The following is a 21,990-nucleotide window of genomic DNA, read 5'->3' as shown; positions in this document are numbered from 1 at the left end:
AATAGTGCTATAGTGAGCCAAATAGCATGCTCTTATTTTTTATCAGTAATTTGATAAATAACTATGTCTGGGAAAAAAATGCTAACTAACAGCTAAAAAATTTAATAAAACATAACCTATGAACTTACCATAAAGGATAAACGTACTGGGATGAATGTTTATTTATTTTATTTATTTATTTATTATTATTATTTTTTGCTACGCTGAAACCATGACATAGAGAAACAAGAAATTATGAAGGTATGCAAGCATTACGATGAAATAAAAATTTCAGTACTCGGTAATTAGTCCGAGTGTTTTTTTTATTAGAAAAAGTAGCAAACAATTATACGGACTTCTCTCTGCAGCCCAGAAAAATGCAGCAACAGAGTTGAAACTTGAGTCACTGAAAAGGCCAGTTTTGTTGATGAATTTGTTATAGAGTACTTTTTATTGTAATTTGCTTTAAAATTAAGTTATTGTAATTAGCTTTGCTTGTTTTCGTGATTTTCGTTTTAGGCAATGACCCTTAATCGAAAAGAAAAGGAGAGAAAATTTTGGAGAGAAACTTTGTAATTTCTAAAACAAAATTTTAATCTTTTTTATGCAGAAAATAATTTTAATCCAGTACCTTGCACCCATCCAGTTTCTGGCCAATCTAAGGTGACTGACAAATCAAACGTGGCTCAGTACTTCGGTAAGAAAGCGGCATAAAATGCATCCCACTATCCTGTATTTATTCTTTTATTTTCATACTTTATAATTTTGCAAACTTGTTAAGAAATTGTATATTTTAAATATGCAATATTAATATACATATATAACATACATAAATAATATATATGTATGCATATAATATACTTATACTAAATTTTTCCCACTATTTGATCCGGGAAATCCCTTGTCTTCTGGATTGGGTTCAAAATTGCAAAGCGGGAGCATTATAAGAGGAGTTGAACATTTGTAGTCGTCATTGAACATTAGTAGTATTTACAAGGAGCATTAGTAGTCGTAAACCCATAAATTGGGTCGACTGTTCAACGATGGTTATGAAATAAAACATAAAGTTATAATAATAATAATATAGTTACCAAAACAGAATACATTCAATTAGAAGTATAAAAACAATGTGCGTATACAAAAAAATTTATTATGAAAAAAAAAATCATCATTTTTTTTTCTTTGCATTTTGTGTAAATCTTCAACGGAATCCTAAGGTAGCGTGAAGCACGTTTTAATAACGGCTGTAGTAGAGAATAAAAATGTTCGAAATAAAAGTCTATCTTTCATCAATAAAGAACTATTTCGTATACCCTAAACAAAATAAGTATCTCGATCCGGAAAAAAATTCTTAGTCATCAAAAAAAACTGAACATTTTATTCTTTATACAAGAGATTTTCATTTCAAGATTCGTCCGGGACTCCAAACTATTAAATTAAAATTCTAGATGGAGGCAAGAATAAATAAATAATCATTCGACAGCATCCCTCCTCAAATTTTCATCCCCCGAGTGTCCCTCAAGTATTTTCCATTTTTCCCAAATGGGCCAGAATATCCGGGAAAAGGTAACGCTCGGGACTCGGGCCAATGACGGAGACGGTAAAAAAAAGCGGAACTCACCAAAAATCCGAGATGAAGTGTTGTTATGGCAACCTCCCCTTTCATTTGACTGTGGAAGGGGTGGGGGGATAAAGAGTGAAATGAAAGTGGCCAAGCGGTAGATATTCAACCATTTCGATGGACTTTTATTTTCTTTTAAAGCAGAAACTTTCTGCTTTTAAACTATCTTTTATTGGTGACCGACTGCATCCGTCTCCGTGAATGCGTTTTTGTATTTAGTTAATGATTTACTACTCTAATCTGTTTGAACAGTGGCTCCTAATTTTTTTTCGCGTGTATGGAACCTTAAATACTCGAGCTTCTTTGAGTGGAACACCGGCATCATAAAAAAAAGTTCATTAGCAACTGCTGCTATAGTAACCAAAGAAAAAAAATAAGGTTCTTCCTTTTATTTTGAAAATATTCAATGTGAATTATAAAATATTTAAATTATAAATTTTTTTCTTGGTGTATGCTTGTGACGAAAATGTACAAAATACGTGAAATTATGGTTCTCGAAAAATACCCGTTATAAACATTGATATAGTTATAAGAAAAACATAATTTTACCCATTGGCAAAATAGGTGTTGTTTTGGGTTTGATGGCGTGCGCACCTTATTTGGACGTCCTCACTTTTCAACTGTGTTCAAGAGTGATAGTAAACAGTGCGCATGCGTCATCATTGCATGCGTTGCTATAGCAACCGCTGCTGTTTGATAGTTTGTTTAGAATTCTTTTTTTTTTCATTTTTAATTTTGTTATGCATTAAGTGGGTGAATTTATTTTTAAGATATGGGGACCAGAGAAATTCCATAAATACTTCTTGAGGAGTGAATAAAAGGGAATTTCATCATTCGAACGATATATTTTGTTTTTATTGTTTTAATTAAGAATCAGAAATTCTAACCTACAGTTCAAACTGGATCCTTTTCAATACTAATTCAAGTGAATATCACATATAAAGAGGGTAAAAAAAATTATACAGCTACCATTTGCCAATGGGTAATCTTTTTTTTTTGTTGTCAATTTTGAAAATTTTTGTATATGATTTCGTAACTTTAAATGTACAGGCAAGTAAAATTTGAGTTATGAGGAAGTTATTTTACTCTTGGTTTTGGTTATTTTATTTTGAATTGAATTTTATCTCTAAATACATATTTTTTTCATGATTTATTCAATGCATTGCTATTAAAAAAAAGAATATATTTTTTGCTACTTTTTAATAAAAAAAAAAATTTGTCATAAACAACTTTAAACAAATTATGAATTTGATAAATCTAATTATTAGTAATTAAGAATTCCAAACTCTGGAAACGTTTGTGATCCTTCTATACGAAAAATACTTGTATATTGGGAAACACAGTGTTTAAGAATCCAGAATTAAAGTTCCTTACCAATCCCAATTTAAGGGGACAACGGAATTTTAAATAAGCCAAAATTTTCCAAAAAATTGATTTTTTTTTTACTCTTTATATTTTTGAAATCTAGGCATTTAACCGAACATTTAAAAAAAAATTCTTGAATGAGAGCAAAATTGACGAAGTTATGGCCATTTCAGTTTTGACCACGCCCCTTTGACGTCCTGCCATGAAAAAGTAGTAAAAGTCATTTTTCTCAAAATGTCTTTTTTGAAAAATTTACAAATTTCAAACTGTTCCAGCGAAATCAATTTTTATTCCATTGACCTGAGAATTTGATGAAAAAGTTTTCTGAATTAAGTAAATAGTGTTATTCTTATACATAATATTTTATAGCGGTATGATAATTTTTTTCCAAAAATGCTGGTTTTTTACCACTATTTTACTGTTATTTGTTTCAATAATTAAAATAAAAAAGTACTCCCAACAATTTTTTTATATTACCTAATATGTAATATTTTAAAAGAATTTTGCCATTTTAACAATTTCTAAAGCGAGGGAAAATATGAAAAAAACATTAAAAATTCAAAAGTTTAATTTTTTTATTCGCGATTATCTTTCTGCTCGATTAATCCTTCATTAAAATAAAATTCTAATGGATCTTTTTCTTATTATATTTAAAACTCAATAAAATAAAAAAAGAAGCTAATCGAATTTTGTTTTCACTCTCGTAAGATCGGTATTTATTCCCGCAAGTTTACTGATGCTAGAATTTAATTATCGAATGTTAATTATTCCATCGTAATTCATGAACAGTGCGCAAAACTAAAATCCTGAATAACTTTTGATTTAATGATAGGATCTTCTCGTTCAATGACTCAGTCTTAATGGTTCAAGGGGGGTGACCACAAACATGGTAATTAATTAGTGCAGACGATATTTTAAGCTACGAAATCAGGCACAAAAACGGACACTTTCTCTGAATAAACATACCTATTTTTCGGAGGATTTGAACTCATGACCCCCAAAATATAGGGGGTAGCAGCAATATGTAAAAAAGGGTCCTAACAGTTTGGTCAAGAGATCTCCAAAATTTGAACCCCCTTAATGTTAATTTTACTTTTTGCGTCTTTCACTATATCTGAAGAACTTTCTAAGAGAATTGAAAAATTTTTGTACACAATTATAAAAATCGTTTATCCAAAGATAATTCTACGCAAGATGTAATTTTTAGTAAATATTTATTATTTTTAATTATTTTATTAATTAACCGTCAAAAACAGTTTGAATTGTAAAGTATTGCAATTTTAAATGGCAAAATGCAAAATTTGGACGAAATCGGTCAAATAGTTTCTGAGAAATCGAATTTAAAAAATACGACTGTTTCAAAACTTAAATTTTGAGGAAACTATTCAACCGATATATCAGTAGGACAAAAACGTCTTTAAAGAACCATTGCTTTTGGGAGAGGACGAAAATCAAAAAATGATCTTTTTGCTGGTCAATATATATATATATATAGCTTATGATTGTATGTAGCTCAATGTAAGTAGGTTTTAGATAATTTGACACAGCGTCTGTCATACAAAAAATAATTACCATTTGTGATTTTAAACATGATTTTTAATAAAATTTAACATTAAAAACAATTTTTAAGTTTAAGTTCAGTGCAAGCTAATTTACGGGTATTTTCAGAAAAATCTAGTTTCAAGTAAGAAGTATTAAATGTATGTAAATTTATTTGATAAAATAAAGAGAATGACCACTCAAACAAAGTACTTTCCTGATATTCGCTTTTTCGCTCTTTTTTTTTCCTCCTTCCTCTTGGGGGGGGCACGTGATTTGAAAGCTATCGACTCTTATATCGATTGGAATATTTTTTTTATAAAGTGGAGGCAAGTTCTTTTGTCTCTTTCGTTGCTGCTTTTGCTAAATATTTATTATATAACACTTGTTATAATTCTTTTTCACTATAAATTATTAATTTATTTGTACAGAAATGTTTCATAGAACAGCTTATATTGATAGAAAGCTTTTACTTCTGTGCAGGCTTATTAAAAACACGTGTAAGTTGAAATGAAAAAAATAATGTTAATCAGCCTATTTCGACTTGTTTTGTGTAACATTATTGAAATATGCGATGAAGTTTGTATCGGATCATGTTAAGGTGGAGATTCTGTACAGTCCCTGGGAATATTATTAAATGCACTATAAGATTCTATGTAAAATCTTAATTATCAGATATTACTATACAGTTTTATTGTTTTTACGTGGCTAAAACCGGTTTGCACTTGTTTACGTTCGTGTATCGATTGGTTAACATTGTAACGCAATACGTTCAAAATAAATACAAATGGGAAGTATATTGAAAGTCTCCTTAATAGAAACCCATTTCATGTATGTTTAAATATAAAAGTATCGCGTATAAACTCGTGCAAAACATGCCATTATTAAAAAAAAAACTACAGTGCGTCTTATAATTTTGTCTAATTATTATAATATAATACCTGATATAATAAATATTCTATATTTATATAATCTATCGTCTTATTTATCCTATCTTCGAATGTATATTATACATCGTCTTATTTAACCCATTGATATATGAACGTAAACAAGTGCAAACGGATTTCAGCAGCGTAAAAATAATAAAGCTGTATAGTATCACCTGATAATTAAGATTTTACATATAGAACGTCTAATAATTTGACCAAGGACTGTACTTTTAAAGCAAGTGTAAATAAAATAAATATGTTAATTCTGTGACTACTGAGTTTTATACATTTTTTTAACATCTGTATATTTGTACTTTCAGGTAGTATATCGGGTACGTGGCGATCGCGGGCACAGACGACGTGTCTTCTTCTACTAATTCTCTTTCTCTTATCTTAACACAACTGGTGAGTTTACTTTTTCACTTATTCTTTTTTTTGTTAACACTCATTGAGAAATTCAAACACAAAATTGAATCAGTGATTGCTTAAAAATGAAAACTTAATCGATGACATTTTTTTCCTAAGATGGAATGAAATATGGAATGACTGTAGTGTATCTACCACTACAAAAATATAATTCCAAATCACTAGTATATAAGACGTGTTAACTCGATTCTATGATGGGGACACCTTTTCATAGTTGACAGTGTCGATAACTACTGTCCCCACATTGGTGACCCGGAGATGATGTGAACTCACATACCTTGGCAGAAACGGCTACTACGATTTGAACGAGCCTATTTCGATGGATGATCCGCACATTGAACAGTTGACTTACTACTTGTGACGGCGACGTTGTCCTCCTCACGCTGTTGCTTCTCAATTTCTATCACGCACAACGTTCAACGTATGCACTCTACTACTAAAGGCAACATAGGAGCGACGACGACCGTGAACTTAACAAAGCTCTCCCGGCTTCTCACAAAAAAACAGCAATGAATAAACTAGTGGTATCCGTTCATCGAATTCAATCACAGCTATAATTCTGGTGAAGGAGTACTGTAGGGTATCTTCCACTACAAAAATACAATTCCAATTCACTAGTATATAAGACATGTTTACTCAATTCTATGGTGTGGTACCTTTTCATAGATGAAAGTTGACATTATCGATAATTACTCTCCTCACATATTTTTCTCTCGTTAACTTTTAGAGGGTATTTTGCATCATTTGCTCAACCGTAGCCATCAGCGACGTACTGCAATTTTTACGCATGCGCCGGAAAGCTCAAATGGGGTTCACATCAAATTGGACATGCTTTTCTGGGAAGAATTTTTATGTTATATAAATGTTCTGATAAGCAATCGTGACCTGTTTTAAGCCTAAAATGGGTTACTGCTTCCTTACGGGGTTGGTAACAGAGAAATTTCCAATTGTCTTGAATATTTTCCCATATTTTGCCTTTTGATTTTATAGTTAAATCATAATTATTTATTTTGTTGAGTTTTTTCATAACGTATTTTTTAATAGTATCAGGTGTGACGTTTGTTATTTCTAGAGACATAGTTGTTCCATTTTTTGCCAGATAATCTGCGTTCTCATTGCCTTCGATACCAATATGGAAAGGGATCCACTGTGTAACTATAGTTTTATTCATTTCCTTGAGGAGTTTATATCGAGCTGAATTTCGTTTAACAGCTTAGTTTTAAAACATTGGTTTTCTGTGATTGCTTGAATTGCAGAAATGGAGTCTACCAATAGAATACTACCTTAGGAACTCATCAGATCTTGTTTTTAGGTTCTGTAATGCTAAGTTAAATTGCTTTTTAATCCAAAGATGGGTAAGAACCATATGGAATGACATGGAATCTCAATTCCGGCAAAGTAAAATTGGCTTATCTCAAGGAGCAGTTTGCAGTTGCTCTCTCTTCAACATATGTATCAATGACCTCATAACAATTTTAAAAGAAATTCCCTGGGTAAATGTCTCCATGTTTGCCAATAATCTAGTCATTTGGATCGAGGCAACTAACTCCAGAAAATATCAAGATCAGAAACATTTCCTCGAGAGCACCATGAATAAAACATGAAGGAAATATTGTGGTGTCAACACTAGGACTCGAACTTCCGTTCTGCTGGTCATGAGTGGTATGGATAAGCCCGCTCGGTTATGGTATGTGCGCAGTTTCAAAGAACTAAGTATCTTCATTAGTTGGTTCTAGAAGGTGCGATAAAATTCTGGTTGTTTGACCGTATTTGGTGAAAGTAGTTAATAAACATTTTTTCTCACAGTTAACAGTTTTATAACCATTTTATTTATGGTTATTTGACTGTTTTGATTAAATATGGTAAAATAATCATTCAATAAATTTTTATTTAACCATTTTTTCGGAGAAATTTCTAACAGTGTACCTGTTAAAGGCCCTGTCCAAACAAAGCCAATTTTTTTCCCATCCCCAATCAAAAATATAGCTGAAGAGTTCTGCTTCGATTTTCTAGTTATTTAAAGTGATTTTTTTTTCTGACGCGACAAGGTGGCCTACGATTTTTATTAAGTTTTATTCTGTTATTCACATTTTAAACAAAAAGACTCATTTAAATAAATAAATAATCTTTAATTGAATACATTATACGCAATTAAAACTTAATAAGTTTGTGTTGTATTTTTTAGTAGAATAAATTTACTACATGCTGTAAGAAAAAAAAGGAGAAAAAATGATGCATTCAATTTCAGCATTGTAACTTTCGAATTGTGAGAATTTAATTAGATAAATATTTTGCTGGTATTTAAATTTACATGTTTCTTGCGACATAATTCGCAAGAATGCTAACTATTAAATTACAAATATATAAAATTTATTTGTTTAGGTGCAAACAAATTAGTAAAGTAATTTGTTTTTAATGACGCGCAGAGTGTGTTGCGGCAACAAACTGTTTGTAATGAGACGACACCTCCTAGAAGAGAGAAGGCCTTAGCACGGATCAATTTAGTAGTCCGATGTAACGATCTTAAACTGCTCAGTGGATGAAAAATTAAGAAAGATGTCACTATGGTCGGGCTACTACGGAAGATGTCATTACATTTGGACTACTAAGGGATCAAATTTCTTGTTTATAGTAACCCGTGCCTTCTCTTTTCTAAGAGGTATTGATAAGGGGCAAAGGAACCACAATTATTACATACATTCTCTGGCCGAATTATAAGACGCACTCTAAAATTCTGTGTAAAATCTGGATTATCTGTTAATACTATACAGCTTTATTATTTTTACTCGGATGAAACCGGTTTGTGTATCCAATTGATTAAATGAGACGATATATAATATAAATTTGACGATGGGAAAAATTAAGACTATGCATGATATAAATATAGTATAATCATTATACAAGGTATTATATTAGTATATTATAACAATTAGACCAAATTATTAAAGGCACTGTACTCTTTTAATAATGACATGTCTTGCACGAGTTTATATTCAATACTTTTATATTTAACATGCAATGGGCTGATAACTGTCGTATTCAGGTGATAAGACAGTTATCAGTGATGAACTGTGACAGTTGTCATTGATGAATGTCGTATCACCCAGTCCCTGATAACTGTCGTATTCAGGAGATTTTTTATATACTTCCTATTTGTATTTATTTTTAACGTATTGCATTACACTGTTAACCAATTGATACAGGAGCGTAACCAAATGCAAACCGGTTTCAGTCACTTAAAAACTAGTAAAGCTGTATTGTAAATGAAGAAATTTGAAGTCAATATTTTGTATAAAAACATGGCCCTTTATCTCCCCTTAATATTGACCCATAATATTCAAATTAGACCAGGTATTATATTACGGGGTGTAGGGGAGAGTGGGGTCAATTGTAACAGGGTACGATTGTAACAGACCAAAAATTTCGAGTGTCGGGTGCTAGATTTGGTTCCTAGGTGGCGCACAAGGTGTATTTAATAAATCTACATGTACACCCCTGATGGCAATCATTTTTATGTACTTTTGAAAGAGTTAGATCACAAAAGATATTTTCACGCCACGCAAGTACTTTTTTTGGTATTAGAATATTATATTGTAACAAAGTAATTTTGTTTAAACAAATAAAAATTAGTAACCAGTAATGTAAGTGGGCACCTTAATTAACATTTCAATAAAAAAAAAGATTAGTTTTGTTAATTAACTAGCATTGTTTTTAACAAATGAAGCTGAAATGGTGTCTTGGGGATAATTGTAACAATAAGTAAAGGGACGATTGTAACAGCTGAAAATAAATATTCTTATGTTTACAAACCATTACTTAAGTCTTTAAGAACCACCAATAGTTTCCTATATCATTTATATTATGTTGCATGTGCATTATTTTATTTATCACCTTTCACAGCATGAATTAAAATTTTTAACCCCTTAAAGTTAAAAGCTTAACCCTTTAGGTCTCTGCTCATTATTATTTTTACTCCTAAAATATCACTACTATTTTGATCAATAAAGAAATATATCACAACTATGATAATATGTATAATTAGCTATGTTTTAGTTGAATTTATGAACTGTTACAATTGACCCCGTAAGTGGGGACAATTGTAACAAGTGCTCGACTGTCAAAAATTGTTAATAACTAATATAATAACATTTAAAATTAGGTATTTTTTTTCTAGCAGAGGATAGTCTACTTTACTCGTCTGTCAATTAATACTAATAATATATTGGATTTTTTGTTAGTTAAAAATAGTTAAGTAAAAAATGTTACAATTGACCCCACTCTCCCCTACCCTACCAGAGGATATAATTATAAGGCTAATAGGGGGCCCACAATGTGGCACTACAGGTTACTATGTATGTATCACTTGAAAATTTTACATAGAATCTTATAGTGCGTCTAATAACCTTATATTCTTCCACTAATGTGAAATTTGTGTGTGTGTTTCAGGTTGTGTTGAGGCCGTGAAGTGACTGTCGTATCCGATGTGAGGATCTCTCTCCAAGGATACACAACGGAGAATTGTGATAGAAATCGCAAAATAAGGAAGACCTACTTTTTACCGTTAGCCGACTCTTCTATCTCCTTATATTTGGTGCTGCTACAGAACGATTTTCTTTGGAATAAACAAACAAAAGCAGCGCTACGTTCTTTTTTTTACCATTTTTCATCGAAATTGCTCTTCAAAAATCTCTCACAAACGAGCCGCCTTCTCTTGCCAACAATAATGGACGAGATTTTTTTTTACGATATCCAGAAACTTTTATTTTGAAAATTTATGTTTTTAAAAAAATTGTGAAGACAGAGGTGGTTTTTTACCTCTTATTTCTGCTCTCATATTTTCTAATCTTTCAAATTTAACACAATCTATTTCTTACGAATATTTTTTTTTTAATTTTAAAAATAAGCAAAGAAATAAATGAAAGGAAATACGAAGAAATTCTGGTTCTTTTTTTTTATATGTTTTACTTTGTAGAGAATGGCATTCTATTTTTATGATGGTTGTAGAATTCGTAACAAGCGGCCCATCTAACTTTTTATGCCTGGAACTGAAAATGAAATCAAAAGAGGAAACTATCCACAGTTCTTAAAAAATACTTTACAATTTTTCAAAATTTAAGTCCTTATTATAATTATTTGAACTTATTAAAATGTTTAGAAAGTGGAAAGCTGCTATTTCTTATTGCTGGAAGATTTTTTTTTGGAGAAAGGATTTTCATTCATTTATTTTAAAATTTTGAATCGAAAATTTCTTTCATAAATCAATTTTCGGACGTCAGTTATCAATAACCAACTCTGTAAAATGTAATTAAAAAAATTACATTGTTTTTAGCAATTATTAAAAATGTATTTAAAATTTACTTAATTATTATTTATCACAAATCAAATTTTGATTACTTTTAGTAGCCATCTATTGCTGTTCGAGCGCTTATAAGGAGCGTGCGTGGGGATTTCCGTAAAAATATGCTCAACATGTTAAAAAAATAAAGTGAACATTTTGTTGTTTATAGCAAGAGAATGCGGCGGGTTCTTTGATGTGCGAGAGATGATTTTTAACGAATGGTTGTATGTGCCTGTACAGAGACATCAATTGCATCAATCAGTAACTGGATCTCTTTTGCTCATGCATCTCAACTCTACATGCCTGCTGTCGTCATTCTTTTCTTTATGTTTTTATTATATCTTTCAAAACGGACAAAAATCATATCAGTTATTTATTTAAAACTTTTATACTGCATTGATACTAAAACTCGGTACTTGTGTGTATTGGCGACTGTTTTTCTGAGTTGTCGCCAACACAAACTCTTTAACCAAATAAGTGATGTAATTTAATGACGTACATATAATATCGATGTCTAACAATATATCGCAAAATGTTTCAGTAACGCTTAATTTATATTATCTTTACGTGTTACCCCTCAAATAAACATTCGGATTAATATCTCATTCTCTTTACAGCACTAATACTTTTCACAAGATTTTGCGAAGTTTTTTTTTATAAATTTTTATATACATTTAAGATTTATAAAAACGACAAGTTGGAAACTTAAAAATTTCAATAAACAAATTCCGTATTTCAGAGCATTATCTAAGACTTAAAAATCAAATATATTTGCAATTTTCAATGGCATTTGTCGTTACTTCGCATAGACTCCATATTATTGGATTTAACAATGCTGGTGCGCTCTTCAAAATCGTTTTTATTTTCAAAATCGTTTTCATTTTGTGCTCTTCAAAATCGTTCTTATTTTCAAAAGAAGTCATACAGTTACTTGAGGAAATACTCGTTTGTGTATCCGTTCTATTTGCAGTAAAAGCATTTAATAATGAATGAATGATTTTTGTTTACTTCTAGCTCGTTATGGAACCATTGTTGGGTGTTATAAAGTTTATCTAAAACAAAACTGTTATTAGTTTTGAAAGCTATGGTGAAGTGCAATTTGTTATTTAAAATTTTAAATACTTTTTCTCACAAATGTTATGACTTTGTATGCACACCGTTTCGATTTGTCAAACCAGAGGAACGTTGTTATAACCCAAACAGTAGTGACAACACAATTAATGAAATAATTTTACAAAAATGTTCTCCATTTTATAGATTTACTTTTAAATGTGTCTTTATTTCAAAATTTGATGTTTTAACCAACTCAGTACTTACATTTAATCACATTAATAAGCATTTTCACTCTCAAAAGATATATTCGATATAAAACTTTATGGTAAAAATACATTTGAGGGTGCCCCCTTGGCAAATTGGCAATTTTTGTTTGGCGCCATTCCTCTTTGCGCGGATCACTGTGCAAACAGAAATGGCGGCCAAAGCATTATGAAATTTCAATAAAATATTAGAAAATTTCAATAAAAAATCTTCCAAAACTTAATAAAACTGGAATGAACACAATGTAAGCAAAGTTAATAAACCCAATAAGATGCATTTTGAATCGAAACAAAAATTAATGGAATAAGCGCAGAAAAAAAGGGGAAAAAATCGACTCACTTTATTTAGCTTGAAATCTAAACCAATCAGAATCACGATTGGGTTTCCAAAAAAAAAAAAGACTATCGACTTTCCCATCAATAAAACAATATCGCCCAGCTTGGCGAGAATCAAGGGGCACCCTCATATTTAGTCTAATCAACTTGACCATAGATTTATTTATTTTTGAAAGTTATAGATTAGTCTCTTTCAATAATTTTCGCCAAAAATACTGATAATTTTAGTTTCAAAATACATAATATTTTTCAGCATTGTGTGTGAACATTTTGTAATGTGTTAATCATAGCATAATCGACAATTACCTGGATTAGAAAAATAATCATTTGAACTTGAAAAAAAAAAGTATGATCTAAAGAACACAGAATGTGTACTTGATGAGAAAAAATAAATTAGTTTGCACAGTGACGAAACTTATAATAATTTATATAGGGAATGTTTCTTATCGTCATTTATTATAAGTTTTTATTTATTTATTTTTTCAGTTTTACTATAAATGTTAAAACTTACCTCTCACTCTCTCTTTCTTTCTTTTTTTTCCATCCTACTTTTCAAAGACGCGAGCTCGAGTTTATAAAATAAGTCTGGAAAAAATAAAATTTTTACAGCAATGGATAAATAATCGATATTTAAAGCATAAAAGGTGGAAAAAATATCAAGAAAAAGCTTTTAAATTTGCAATAACATTCGAACGAATGGGAACTTCTGAAAAATTTGCAAATTGCTATTACAAACTGCTATAACTATTTAATGAAAAAGAATTTATCGATAAAATTTACACAGAATTTAGAAAGAATTTCGTATATATGCGTCACAGATTTTCTGTGTGACCTCCCTTGGTCACACGGGCAACATCAAGGCTGTATTCCATTTCACGCTATACATTTTGAAGTACTTGTGCAGTCACGGACGCAAGTGCTACTTTTGCTTTTGCACAAACATCCTATACCATCAGTGTTGCCAGGTGCCGATAACCGTTCACCCCCAGATAGCGTTGTAAAATCCCCTAAAAACGTTTAAAAAAAAAAAAACATTTTTTTTAACTTAATGTATAAGTATTAAAAAATAGCACAAAAGTTAAATAATGTATAGAAAGCGTTGCTTTAATACTTTTTAATATTTTATTATCAACAAATTAATTTTTTTTTACATTTCAATTCTTACATTATCTTTAAGTTCTACTAAAATATTTAAGATATTTTTTTAATGTTTTTTGACTCGCACATTTTTTCATAAATATTTTATTATCAACGATATAGTCTTTTTAATATTCTAATTCTAACATTATGCTTAAATTTCTGATTAAATATCCAACATATTTTCGTCAATACTTTCTGATTTGTATATGTTCTCGCTGTTAAACATTTTTAACATAGAAGAAGTAGGTACAAAATTTTGACAACCATTAGAAAGTTGATATGGAGCTCGCACAATAGCATCAGCTGTAGTTATTAGACAGTTTATTTCTCAATTTGTCTTTAATAATATTTAATATGGAGAAACATCTCTCCACAGCTGCATTTGAAATCGGAATACATAATAAAGCTAAAACAAGAGTCGAGCTAAGAGTAAACTTAAGTCGAGAATCGAGCTACGTAATAACTTACTACATTCAACAAAGGGGTTAAGTTCTAAAATAAATCTTTATCTTTTTGTTTTGGTTTAACATATTGATTTTCATATTACCATCTCACACATTCAGTTATAAAATTTGATATTAGAACGTAACCAAAATGAAACTAGTAAAATTCACAAATAATCCTAAAACAAACCCCTAAAAACAAATTCCTCTAAAATACCCACTGAAGGTAAAAAATCCACCTAAATTTAGGGGGAAAACCCCTAATCTGGCAACACTGTACACCATCTGCGTATGTTGTTCCCATTTGAGGTTTTTGATTGTCTCACCATTTTCACATTCGAAGGATTCTGCTTCACTGCACGTTACGTAAAGAAATTTAGAAGTTTAAACCACATTTTCTGTGAATCTTATCTATAAATTATTTTTCATTAAATAGTTAAGCTGTTTATAAACACTACAGTTATTTTTAATTACCCTGTACTATCTTGAATAAATTAAAACAAAGTCGGGCAAAACAAACATTCACCAAAGCAACTGAGTGATTGTTGACCTGTGGAAGTCAACATTCTCATTTTGTATAAGCTATGATTACTTTTAAATTCAAATGTAAATGGAAAATCGCTTTTACTGAAAAGCAATGATTTCCGAAATTGCTGTATTTCATCAAGTTGAAAAAAATTACTCAACCATTTAATTTGCTTCATAAATTTATTGTAGTGCTGCAAATGCAGTTATTTTAAGCAAAGTATTTGAATATTTTTACTGTTTTCAAGAGTTTTATATTTTTAATCATTTATGAATGTAGTGTATGTGGTTTGCTGCAAACAAATACAAAAATTGTTTGTCAATGATTTGTTAAACTGTTTCTAATATTGTTAAAATTGTTGGATTTATTATAATACATTTTACTCGTTGTTTGTAACATTTTGTTTTATCTAAATTGTTAACTACGAAAATGCTAAATGTAGAGAGATCTTCGAATGCAGAAAATGGCAGACTAACCTGACGTGTGCAAAAAAACTGAAAAAGTTTTGATCTAATTACCAGATTTTTGCGTATTAAGACTGAATCTTAATGGTTCTACGACTATTTTAATATATTAGATGTAATCTTTAAATGCAATTACTATATTAGTTGTTAAATATAAGACTCAAATTTATTTTTCCATTTAAAATGACATTCTTTAAAATAATCCCAGATAGCAAAATAAGGTTACGTGATAATCCGATTATTAGATCAAAATTTATTCCGTTTTGTGCACTGTACATCATCAATTTGCAAATGTGCTAAAATCAACCATTTAAACTGGAAAATCCCGAAACATTTTGATTTCCTTTTTCACTCCTTTTCAAGCATTCTCTTTCTAAAAAATGGCACTTTTTTGGATTATAAAAAAATCTTTATTTTTATCGAAGCTGAAATTAGTTTTAATAACTTTTGCGAACGTTTGATTTCCCAACACTGCGAGCATTTTTTCACAATTTTGAAATAAAAGTGTTTATTAATATGTTTGTATTCGACAAAGTATTTATTGAATACTATGGTAAGAATGTATTTCTCCATGCAATCTAAAAAATGTTAATGTTGTGAGAACTTTTTTTACTGTGTCCCAAACTGTTTACAAATTAAATTTTTATGCTTTTTTTTTTTCAAATGAAAATAAATCTTTTTTTTTCTTCAGAAAAGATCAATTTTTGGAATTTTACAGTTGATTTCTCAAGAGTTAATATTAGTGTATCAAATATTATCGAAAAATTGAAAACCGGGAAAATTACGAATTTAAAAAAAAATCGTAACTCAATATGTGTTTTAAAAAGTTCACAACTTTAACAAAAACAAACACAACTTTACACAATTTTTTCACAATTAGTGCTTTTTTTTTAATAGTGTGAGGGATTTAAAATGGTTTTAATTGTGAAACAATATTTGTTTGCACTTTTTCAAGCAAGCACTTCCAAAAGCTTTAATTCCTTTCAAAATTATTAAGGTTTCGAAAATTTCAACGCTCTATATCATTAAAAAAATAACTAACTTTTTTTTTACATCAATTGACTTCGTTTATTAATTTCGAGAATCTTGAAATTTATTCTCATAAATAAATATAGCTTTCAAATAGAGATCTTTAAAATATAAGAAATGTGACTTTATGTTTTTCCATCTCTCAAAAGAAAAATTGTCTTTATTTATGTACATAAGCTTTGTAAATAGAATGGGTCGTTATCTGGAAAATCCTGTTTTTCCCTTACAACTCCTTACTGAAACCTACTGCCGTGGAAGAAATATCAGATTTTTTTTGTAACCATGGTAAGGAGAATGGGGAAAGTGTAGAGAGTGGAAAAATCGAGTCATCTCTAGACGTCTATTCTATTTACAAAAAGCATTATAGATATACTATTCCATGTCATTTTCAGTAAACTTAACAGTCTACAGAATTTATTGCAGAGATATTTTCTCTCCTCTCTATGGTGGCAACAGTCATGTAATAATGATGATAAAACATTCAAAGTGGTTATATAAAAAAAAAGATGTGTGACGTCAGTCTATAATGTACAAAGGTTTGTAATCAAACAAAATATGAATTTCATTTCAATCTTGTAAAATTGTAAAATAATGAAGAATAAATTTTCAATATGTATATACATCATCATTTATTTGAGTAACAAAACTGATTCATTGCAGCAATTAAATCCTACTTTGGTGAACATACAACATAAACCTCGTGCAACTAAGAGTTATGTGGCAGATTTTACGATGGCAATACATACTGAATTATTTTATTTACTCTCTGAAAAAGAATGAGAAAAAAACCCTCCAATGCTCGCGGTTATCTTAAAGCGGATTCAGAATAAAAAAATTTAAATTTCGGATTTGAAATTGTTTAAACATTGATTGCAGTAATCAACTTTAAAATTTTTAGGATTAAATTCAAGCAACTTTGCATAAAACAAATTTTTTTTAATAAAAACATATTTATTAAAAAAAAATTTGCAACTCCTTGAAGAAATATTTTTTTAACTTTTTTCTTCCAAATTTAATTTTAACTATAAATTTAAAATTTTTCCAAGGACAATTTTTTCCCAAATTTTTACCATGTTTCTTTTTATTTAAAAGAAAATTAAAATAAGGACATTTTAGTTTCTTACGCATGTATTTATTATAACACCGTTTCACCCTTGTCAGCAAATCACAACATTTTTAGGTTATTGAACAACTCCTTATTTTGAAAGTAGAAATGTTGATCGAACACAAATCTCCCCCCCCCCTTTCTTTTGAATTTAATCTCAGATCACATGAGCTAAAGGGAGGGGAAATAAGCGAAGTAATTTGGGAGATAGTTATCTCTATTTTTAAAAAAATTAGAAAGTGAAGCAAGAACTGTAAAAAGAAAAAAAAGAAACCCTTTACAAATAAGCTAAAGTCAAAGCGACGAAAAAGAAGGAAAAAAAGGTTTGGGGTGGGGTAGTGCATATTTTTTTGTAAAAAGGGGGCAGATAAAGCACAGAAGCTTTTTCAATGATCGTTGCAAAAGTGATGGGGCCCAATATTACATCTCCCTCCTCTTTTTTCAATCTCCAAATATTGTTATTCGTTCAGCTACCCCTTCCCCTCCAAGCGAGGTTTGATGGATGGGGTGCTAATGTCCCCGCCTTGTAGTTGTCCAAATGTGACGATCCGTCAGAAAAGTAATCAGGCTGTTATGCGATTCTGCTTGGAAGTATGTATTTAAAATGAGATACTAAACCCTGCCCTTGGTTCTATTATTCTTTTATTCTATTTCACTTTCGAACTCGTTGATTCCTAGATGTAGACCAGAGGTTCTCAACCCATGGGCCGCAGCTGTGGCCACATGGTCCTGAATGGTGTCAAAAATCAAATTACAGATTTTTTCTTTATTTAGGTCACATTATATATATATATATATATATATATATATATATATATATATATATATATATATATATATATATAATGAGAAAATTCAAAAAGTTATAACCTCATACGTGTACGTCGTGACATTAACATGAAGTAACAAGATATATGCTAACTAAAAAATGGGAAAACTGAAAAACCCTCTTGTGAAAGCACTAATGGAGCTTACAGTAAGGAAAAATAATAATAAGAAGTTTAAGTGGAAGTACTGCAAATACATGGCGGCATCGTCAGGGCGATTGTCGGTATTTTACTGCAAACAATCATGCTCCAAGCGAATCAAAGTGAACCAAACAGCAAGTCAGATCTAAACCATAGACCGTCATCCCGAAGTTCAAAGTGGAACTGGATAAAATTACCAGATGGAAAATCGAGTTTAGAAAGTTCGTTTACCTAATAAGAATATGGAAAAAAATGAGATAAAAGTTAAAAATAATTCTTTAAAAATAGTTTTAAAAAAATAAAATAAAAGGTGTCATAAGTGTTGAAGCATATTTAATCGGATTTGTCAATCGCCCTCCGGAAACCAAATTTTATATAGTTCGTTCACCAGAAGCTGGCACTTGGCTCCGCCTTCGTTACGTGGTATCGGGCGATATTATTTCGCTATTTTTGGGAGAAGGATGTGAACAATCCTGAACAAGGTTGTTGACAAAAATATTTATCTTTATGTGCATTTTTTTCACATTGAATATTTCATCAATTTTATGGTATTTCTCTCTTTTGTTTGAATAGTTTGTGCTTTTTCAAAAAAGTTTTGCTGAGAAAACAGCATTTTTAAATTTAAAATATCTATAATTATCTTGAGTAACGAAAGGTATAATAGCAGATGATAGAGCGAAGTAAGTGACTGAAAAAGAATTCACTGTTTGCGGTTGGTGCGCATTAAGGGTTATCTCAATTTCAAGAGCGGTGATGTTTCTCCTCTGTAATGAACTTTTCGTCCGAGGAGGTAGAGCCAAGTGTCAACTCCTGTTGAACGAACTATGCATAATTTCCATGCAACAATGCTTGGCAATTTTTGTATTTAGTTTTTATGTGAAAATGAAACTTTTAATCGGCCATCAACTTAGCTTGATATAATATTTTTAGTAAAAAAAAATATTTAGAAAGAAAAATAATTTTGGGGAAGGGGTGGATTTCTTGTATTATCATTGTTTTCTCTTTGAGTTAAAATTCAAATTCAGTTATCCGGGGGTCAGTGGCGGATCCAGGGGGGGTCATAAGGGTCATGACCCCCTCCCCAAATTGAAAAAAAAAATATATTTTTTTAATAGTTTGCAAACGAAATAAAAATTTTTAAAAATTATTTAAGGGGGCATATACACCTAGGTAGGCAAATCAAGAACGATTAAATGGACTCGCATTATTAAACATTTATCGAGAAACTGATTTGGATTTGAGGCTAGACCCCCCCCCCAGGAAAAATTTCTGGATCCGCCCCTGCCGTGGATCCTATTAAATCTTTACCCACTTAGTATTGCTTTTAATGTTAACATCTGGGATACCTTATTTGTTAGTAAAGTAAACAAAATTAAACTGGAGAGCAGATTAATAAATATTTATAAAAATTTATTACAAGCCTGAAGCTAAGATCTAGTGCAAAATTTCAACTCAAAATTATTAACAAAAATAAGGAAAAAAGAGAACATATATATAAGCACTTAATAGGACTCATGAAGAAAAAAAAACTTGAGAAATATTCTGTAGGTGGAATTCTGAAAACAACGCCAAGGAAAGAATTTCTTCTGTATTTGGCTATCATCCAATTCGTCACAAACGTTTTTTTTTTCCAGCCACAAAATCCTGTTCCATCCTTCGTTTCCGACACTGTTAGCTGAAGATAGGTGACCTCAATTTTCCTGTGGATCATAGTATATATGAGTACTAAAATCGAATATTAAGGTATGGAAAAACTTTATTATCATATTTTTTCAATGATTTTTAGATGAGCTAGGATGACTCAGGAGATAGAGCATTCGCCTTTCAATGAGTGAACCAGGTTCGAATCCCAGCGATAGTTGTCCAATACGGATTCCGCATCTGGCTTGCATCAACCACAGTGCTGACGTGAAATATCCTCAGTGGTAGACAGATCATGGGTTAGAGTCCCCTTGTCGTCAGGCACACCGTTGGAGGTTCTCGTGTTCTTCCTCTCCATGTAACGCAAATGCGGGTTAGTTCCATCAACAGTCCACGAAGGCAAATTTCTCCTAGCACTTAAACCAGGAGTTCCCTTGTCTTCTGGATTGGGTTCAAAAATTAAAAGGCTACGATGTGGAACATTGGTAGCCGAAAATCCTAAATTGGGTCAGCTGTTCCACGACGGTTATAAAATAAAATAAATTTTTTATTATATGAACCTTGGTTACTTATGGGATAGAGAGCTCACCCAATGAGGTGATTCGGGTTCGAATCCCAGCAATGACTGGTCAATATGACTTCCGCACCCATCTCGCACCGACCACAATGCTAACGTAAAATATCATCAGTCGTAGACTAATTGTGGGTTAGAGTCAACTTGCCCTCAGGCTAACCGTGAGAGGTCTTCGTGATTTTTCTCCTCCATGAAACGCAAATGCTGATTAGTTCCATCAATAAGTCCTTCTCGAAGGCAAATTTCTCCCAATACTTGATCCACGAGTTCCCTTGTCTTCTGGATTGGGTTCAAAATTTAAACGGAGATGATTGGGTTGGCTGTTCAACTACGGTTATAAAATGAAAACATTATTTTATTGGAAAATTGATTGCAACGTTGAGAAAATTATTTGTCTTTAAACTTATAGTACATGAAACTCACCGCTAAAAATGTTCAGAAAAGAAAAGTGTAAAAAAAAAGTAATTAATAATGAATGAAAAGTAGAGCGACGGCTGTTAGTGTCGCCAAACAATTTAAGAGACTGGTCTAACGTTTTGAAAATGAGTTTGAGGTCTTCGATCTTATTCGAAACAAGAAGATCCTCCAGAGTTGATTCCTGACAACAATCGAGTTGATTTGATGATTTCTTCTTCAATAGAGGAGGAGGAGACTAGAATTCCCGGGGGAAAAAAATCTTTATTTGATCAAGCTCTATATTTTAACCGTCCGGCAGCTGCCGTTATAAATAACGAAACAAAAAGCATTTCTCAAAACTTAATATTTTTCTTTTATACACCTCTTCCTAATGCTTCCTTCCTCCTGCATTTTTTATTTATTTATTATTTTTCGATCCCCCCTCTATCGAATGTTGCCAATTCCTTTTATTAAAAAAAAAGAGTACATTATTTCGAATTCTTTGGATTTTTATACTTTTGTATGAAGAGTTTTTTTTTTCTTATTATTTTCTGATTTTTTTTTTTATAAGAGCATCAATTTCATTGTTCTGACATGTATATACAGTCTCTGGAAAAATTATAAGCCACACTCTAAGATTCTACGTACAATCTTAATTACAGGTGATACTCTATACAGCTTTATTGTTTCTACGCAACTGCTTGCTCTTGTTTATGTTCGTGTATCAATTGATTAAATTAGAAAATATATAATATAAATTCGGCGATTAAATAAATTAGACGATATATTATATAAATATAGAGTATTTTTTTTTATGTCAACTATTATATTAGTATATTTTAATAATTAGACCAA

At 30.7% G+C, this 21,990-nt stretch overlaps 1 protein-coding gene across 3 annotated transcripts in view; it reads left to right on the top strand.

The window, feature by feature from the left end:
• LOC107447594 (uncharacterized) overlaps positions 1-13,062 on the top strand; it is a 139,485-nt gene extending 126,423 nt beyond the window's left edge. For 2 of the 3 annotated variants that reach the window (XM_087154003.1, XM_087154004.1), the window contains exons 5-6: positions 5,754-5,838; positions 10,306-12,809. In XM_087154003.1, the coding sequence (XP_087010129.1) occupies positions 5,754-5,830 (77 nt within the window). In that variant the 3' untranslated portion in view covers positions 5,831-5,838; positions 10,306-12,809. Of the gene's footprint in view, positions 1-5,753; positions 5,839-10,305 lie in introns of all 3 variants that reach the window. The other variant, XM_016062535.4, reaches the window with a different exon arrangement.
• Positions 13,063-21,990: the final 8,928 nt, after the last annotated feature.

This window comes from Parasteatoda tepidariorum, chromosome 10 (assembly GCF_982258835.1).
Source record: "Parasteatoda tepidariorum strain Cologne lab strain chromosome 10, Ptep-v5.0, whole genome shotgun sequence".
NCBI lineage: Eukaryota > Metazoa > Arthropoda > Arachnida > Araneae > Theridiidae > Parasteatoda > Parasteatoda tepidariorum.
This window is presented reverse-complemented; position numbering and strand designations above follow the sequence as displayed.